Source organism: Agrilus planipennis, unplaced genomic scaffold, assembly GCF_000699045.2.
Source record: "Agrilus planipennis isolate EAB-ADULT unplaced genomic scaffold, Apla_2.0 scaffold302, whole genome shotgun sequence".
NCBI lineage: Eukaryota > Metazoa > Arthropoda > Insecta > Coleoptera > Buprestidae > Agrilus > Agrilus planipennis.
Window position 1 is genome coordinate 159,460 of NW_020439071.1, and position 6,099 is coordinate 165,558.

General features: G+C 31.7%; 2 protein-coding genes across 7 annotated transcripts in view; one reads left to right on the plus strand and one right to left on the minus strand.

Annotated features, from left to right (window-relative positions):
* The window catches only part of LOC108742709 (trypsin-7-like), a 4,902-nt gene extending 1,596 nt beyond the window's left edge, over nt 1-3,306 (minus strand). The window contains exons 1-3 of the mRNA XM_018478009.1: nt 3,169-3,306; nt 1,044-1,218; nt 580-976 (exon numbers count right to left, since the gene is read on the minus strand). Of these exons, the coding sequence (XP_018333511.1) occupies nt 580-976; nt 1,044-1,218; nt 3,169-3,214 (618 nt within the window). The 5' untranslated portion in view covers nt 3,215-3,306. The remainder of the gene's footprint in view (nt 1-579; nt 977-1,043; nt 1,219-3,168) is intronic.
* The window catches only part of LOC108742700 (connectin), a 197,659-nt gene that overhangs the window by 143,388 nt on the left and 48,172 nt on the right, over nt 1-6,099 (plus strand). For 5 of the 6 annotated variants that reach the window (XR_003231624.1, XR_003231623.1, XR_003231626.1 and 2 more), the window contains one exon: nt 1,629-1,682. The exons of the other annotated variant lie outside the window; for it this stretch is intronic. The gene's annotated coding sequence lies outside the window, so the exon portion shown is untranslated. The remainder of the gene's footprint in view (nt 1-1,628; nt 1,683-6,099) is intronic. 6 annotated transcript variants of the gene reach the window in all.

Below are 6,099 nucleotides of genomic sequence, written 5' to 3' on the forward strand. Positions count from 1 at the left end.
AGTACAGAATTCAAGAGAAAGCAATTAAGGGTAAAACCAGATATTAGTATGGGAGTGCATGCAGGTATGGTTGAAGTTGGATTTCCAGGTAAAAGTGATTGAAAGAACAATAGAGTTTAGATTGAAAGGAAACCAAAGTATTTACAAGATTAGAAGTTGAAAAGAATTGAAATAATATTTGAAGTGAAATAATATTCGAAATGAAATATTATTTGAAATGAAATATTATTTGAAATGGAAAAATTAGAAAAAAATATTTACACACAAAAACAAAACAGTAACAGTTATTTCGCCACACTATGATCATACCGTTCGATGACTTTCGGTAAGAAAAATATTATTAAACTTTGACATTGACATTCGAAAATATCGTTAAAACTTATCAGGATGGTCTTTTAGCTTGTGGTACAAAGGAATATATTAACTGCCTTTGCTTTAATTCACATTGTTAGGAAAGACTGACTTCTCATTTTCTGTTTGTCTTCGATGACATATTCACTAAGTCCTCACCGCTTCAGAATAATTGCAGACAAACGCAAAACTGATAGAAATCTGATTAAACAATGATGTTATTATTACCTGGCATGCGTCTCTTCCTCCAGTTGAACTTCCAGCACACAACATCCTTTCCGTAATTAGACCAGATCCATAATCATCAGCACATTGTTCATTAGTCATTACGGTCACCGAGACCGCTTGAAGATCGCTAGAAAGCATGCTACCCTCCTTCACTGAACCCCATCCCGTCACTATACCGTTTGTACCGGCAGGGATGGACGTATTAGCTGGTGGTAATCCTACTACTCCGATCTTTCTCGTTAGGGAAACAGTTGTGGAAAGATGGAGAAGGGATATGTCATAGTCGGTTAGCCAAGGGTCATAATTGGGATGGTTACTGAGGGCTGATATACCCACAATCGTACCGCCGGAATTGAGAATGGATGAACCCAGTCGAACGGATATTGTCAATGGAGATCTGTTATATGTATAATAGAGAATGTTAATGCATTACTGTCAGAATGTATGGAAAGCAAAATACATACTGTTGTGTACAATGAGCAGCTGTGATAACCCAGTTTGTAGAGATGAGCGAACCTCCACATATATGAGAACTCCACCATAGTACAGACACTTGATAGGGATACTCTTCGATATCTACTGTATTACCTCCGACTATTCTACCATCTAACGGGTAGTTGGTTCCTTTCTTTGGGAACCCTACAAATAAGCAGAAAGTACAAATAGTAGATACATAATTGTGAAGTACATAATAAGTGGACACGCTGTAATTATAATTAAAATCAATATTTATTCAATCGCTTTTCTTTTTATCGTGTTAATTCATCATGGTTAATCAGGTTTTTTTTATCTCTCAGTATCTAGTGTCACAGTAACAAGTCGTCACAAATTGTCACAAGCTTTATTAATTAATTTTTACATGCGATAATGAAAAACGGAAATCTAAAAGGGATGACTCATTTACATCTTCCTTGTGAAAACTTTATTAGTAGTGCACGCGAATTTCTGAACATTATATGTATTTTGTAACTAAAACGCGTGTATTTCTGTTATCTATTATGGAGTTGTAAGAGCTAAAAGCCTCATCTATTCTATCTCCTTTGTTTCAGTTTTCTCCGCCAGGCGCTTAAGATTACAACAAAATCCTGATATATTCATAAAACGTAAGTTTTTCATTTATTTTATATTTTTCAATTTCTGAGAACATATTAAGTAATAAATAATGGAAGCCTGAAGCGTATTCTGTAATAGTTCCTTTTAGCTATATAAACAGCTACAAACAGCATACTAAACGCCATCTGTAGAGAGCTGCTCCTACTTGTAGATTCATTAAGTTTCTACAAAACGTTGAATAGGAACTTTTTATCCAAATAAAGCTTTTAAGCTCTTCTTAGAATTTGAATAATACTTATCTGCTCAAGCAAAATCTCATTTTTAATTTAACACTTACTCGTAATCAGTAACAGTTACTACCTATACAATAAACACAACAATTATATGTAAACGCAACCCTCTAAAGATCGGGCTTATTTTTCAAGTGCCATACGTTTACCATAACAAGTTAATCCTGTTAAAGAACTGTAAAGTGACTTTAGTACGGAGTAATAAAGGTTTGAGAACACAGTTATTCCCAAAGGAACAGTTTCAATGCGATCGGTAACGTAAGCATAGTCTCGCGTAGGTGCTAACAACAGCTGAATTCCCCCAGTTCAGCTTTGACTAAGCGCATGAAGGAAATAATATAAAAGTTAAACGAAAGTGTACTAGGGATTTGAGACGTTTGTTACTACACATTTTGAAATTTATTTATTAGAAACTGATGATGCTGTATGGGTAACTAATGAGTTCGAAATCGAGATTTAATTTGGTGGTTACTATTGACCGAAAACTTAAATGCAATAGTACTGTTACTTAATTGATATCTGTACGTCTGTCATATATGAAGATTGGAAAAACTTTGGCGGTTGTTGTAGAACAAACAGAATAGCTCAAAACCCCAACGCCAAAACACGACACTGTAGTTGTCCGAAGCACTTTTCGGTAACAAAGTTACCTTCTTCAGGGACTGAAGTAAATACACACATAAACACATACACGCATAGACGCATACACACATAGAACAAACAGAATAGCTCAAAACCCCAACGCCAAAACACGACACTGTAGTTGTCCGAAGCACTTTTCGGTAACAAAGTTACCTTCTTCAGGGACTGAAGTAAATAGTTAATAGTAAATAGTAAATAGTTTACTTCAGTCCCTGAAGAAGGTAACTTTGTTACCGAAAAGTGCTTCGGACAACTACAGTGTCGTGTTTTGGCGTTGGGGTTTTGAGCTATTCTGTTTGTTCTGTCTGTCATATAAACAGTTGTTAGATGTTCTTTAAAGGGAAGTTTTAACAAAATTGCTCATAAAATATTTACAGATCTATTCAGTAATTTTATGTTTCCCTTATTTTCAAATTCAGAAAAATAATTCTCTTCCAAAATCTAGTTTAACATAATTTAACAAAATTTAACTTTTATTAGTTTTAAACTAGTGTTAATTAAATATTAACGACAGACTAACCACAGGAGATTCTTCTATAATATTCTCATCCATATTTGTACCTGTTACTGCTAGTTTTGCATCTCATACCTTCTTAGTACTTACCAAAGATTGTAACAAACAATGCCGCCAAAACCAAGAATAGTTTCATTATGTACCACCCAGTTGTTCACCAACAATTAGCACTTCAAGTGGGTACCAATGTTTTTATACAAAGGGACACCATTCGTGATATGATACAATCTTATCTATTTACATAAAAATTAGCAAATTTTCATTGTAGTGCCGAGATGTTTTGGCAACGAAAATATTAATCGTAGTCGTTGTAGCACCGTTTTTAATTAGCACTCCAAATAGATAAGACATAAGTGGGACGTTTCCTACTACTGGTTATTTGGTCAACCTGCCCTTCACGTCAAGGCAATCACGACCTAAAATATGTGTTTCGTTAATATGCGATTGTTTATTTAATGTCGTGAAATTGGTGTCGCTTTCTTTTAAATTGCTATTCGTCTTTTCTTCAATACCATTACCTACACTGCGCCGTTTAAATCTTAATTTCCATTCATTACGGAACCCTGCACTTTTCTCATTATTATAATTATACCTACGTGTTGCTGCCGTAATTATTTTATACTCCTATTTAACTTACGAAAGATTCGTTATTGTGAAAAAGACTTATATAATGTGCACATTCACAAATAAATAAAAATGTAGACCATAAAATCATTTGTGTTAAGTAATTAATTAATTTATTGACTCAATGTGGAACTACCAGTATTGAATAATCGTTTGACTTTCTTACTATTACCCAAATTTACTCCAATGCTTAAAAATTTAAATAAATCAATAGTTCTTCTATAGAGACTACTTAAAATCAATACATACTTCAAAATTCATCCCCATGGAGTAGGCAATTTCAACTGTATTTTTGAGTCAGTTAAGATATGCTTTAAATGTTCACTATTATTTATTTTATCTTATAGTTGTTTATAGTTGGATATGCAAATTTTAAGTGATATGTTCTGCCTTTCTGACTAAAATCGGTTGAAACTGACTTTTTAGTGCTTAAATATACGTATTTATGTAGTATCAGAACGTTTTAGAAACAAAATGAAGCATTTCTTTTCGATATTCAACTTTGAAAATTTATTTTTGTGTCTTTGACTATTAAAAAAGAATAAAGATAAAATTTTAAGTTTACCATAAGAATTTATATATCAGGTATATTATTTCCTAATTTATTTTAGAAATGAAATTGCATTTAAGTATCACAGATATCGATAAGATGATGTTTACTTATAACTTCTCACAATCAAATCATAAGGTTTTGATATTTGTGTCAGTGGATGTAGATAAATAAATTTCTTTTTATTGTCCGGGTCTGGGTTTCGCAGGGAAAGGTATTAAACGAGAAATTTTTTCAAGCAACTGAGCGATTCACTTTATCTTTCGTTTGCTGTCCTTATTTATTTATTTATTTATTTTTTCTCGAGCTTCCCCGTTTGACGTAGGTTTATTACTAGGAACTAATTAAACTGTAACAACATCAAAAAGGACGTTTCCAATTTGAGGAGTAATCCGCTGAAGACCAGCGGATTACTTTAACATCAAAGCAGGCAGAACTGAAGAAGGAAATAGGTTCCTTTCAGTACACTCAGTACCCAAATAACCTAATAAAAATAGATAAAANTCCTATTTAACTTACGAAAGATTCGTTATTGTGAAAAAGACTTATATAATGTGCACATTCACAAATAAATAAAAATGTAGACCATAAAATCATTTGTGTTAAGTAATTAATTAATTTATTGACTCAATGTGGAACTACCAGTATTGAATAATCGTTTGACTTTCTTACTATTACCCAAATTTACTCCAATGCTTAAAAATTTAAATAAATCAATAGTTCTTCTATAGAGACTACTTAAAATCAATACATACTTCAAAATTCATCCCCATGGAGTAGGCAATTTCAACTGTATTTTTGAGTCAGTTAAGATATGCTTTAAATGTTCACTATTATTTATTTTATCTTATAGTTGTTTATAGTTGGATATGCAAATTTTAAGTGATATGTTCTGCCTTTCTGACTAAAATCGGTTGAAACTGACTTTTTAGTGCTTAAATATACGTATTTATGTAGTATCAGAACGTTTTAGAAACAAAATGAAGCATTTCTTTTCGATATTCAACTTTGAAAATTTATTTTTGTGTCTTTGACTATTAAAAAAGAATAAAGATAAAATTTTAAGTTTACCATAAGAATTTATATATCAGGTATATTATTTCCTAATTTATTTTAGAAATGAAATTGCATTTAAGTATCACAGATATCGATAAGATGATGTTTACTTATAACTTCTCACAATCAAATCATAAGGTTTTGATATTTGTGTCAGTGGATGTAGATAAATAAATTTCTTTTTATTGTCCGGGTCTGGGTTTCGCAGGGAAAGGTATTAAACGAGAAATTTTTTCAAGCAACTGAGCGATTCACTTTATCTTTCGTTTGCTGTCCTTATTTATTTATTTATTTATTTTTTCTCGAGCTTCCCCGTTTGACGTAGGTTTATTACTAGGAACTAATTAAACTGTAACAACATCAAAAAGGACGTTTCCAATTTGAGGAGTAATCCGCTGAAGACCAGCGGATTACTTTAACATCAAAGCAGGCAGAACTGAAGAAGGAAATAGGTTCCTTTCAGTACACTCAGTACCCAAATAACCTAATAAAAATAGATAAAAAATTATTAATATTTTATCAAAGTGAACAGAGAAAAAGACGTAGAAAAGTTACATTTACATAAGCCATATTTTATTTGTAAAACCAAAAAATAAATTCAAAGGGTGAGTCTGGAAAAGTAAATATAAAATTTATATTAATTTATATTCTTTTGATTGAAATTTATCTATTGTAAAATGACAAAAACACTTGCAAATTTCAACTTTGAAGGATTAACCTAAACTTCACGAAACTTCCATTTTTTTATGTTAATTTTTTTCGGAAAACATCCTCCATAAAAATAAATCGTC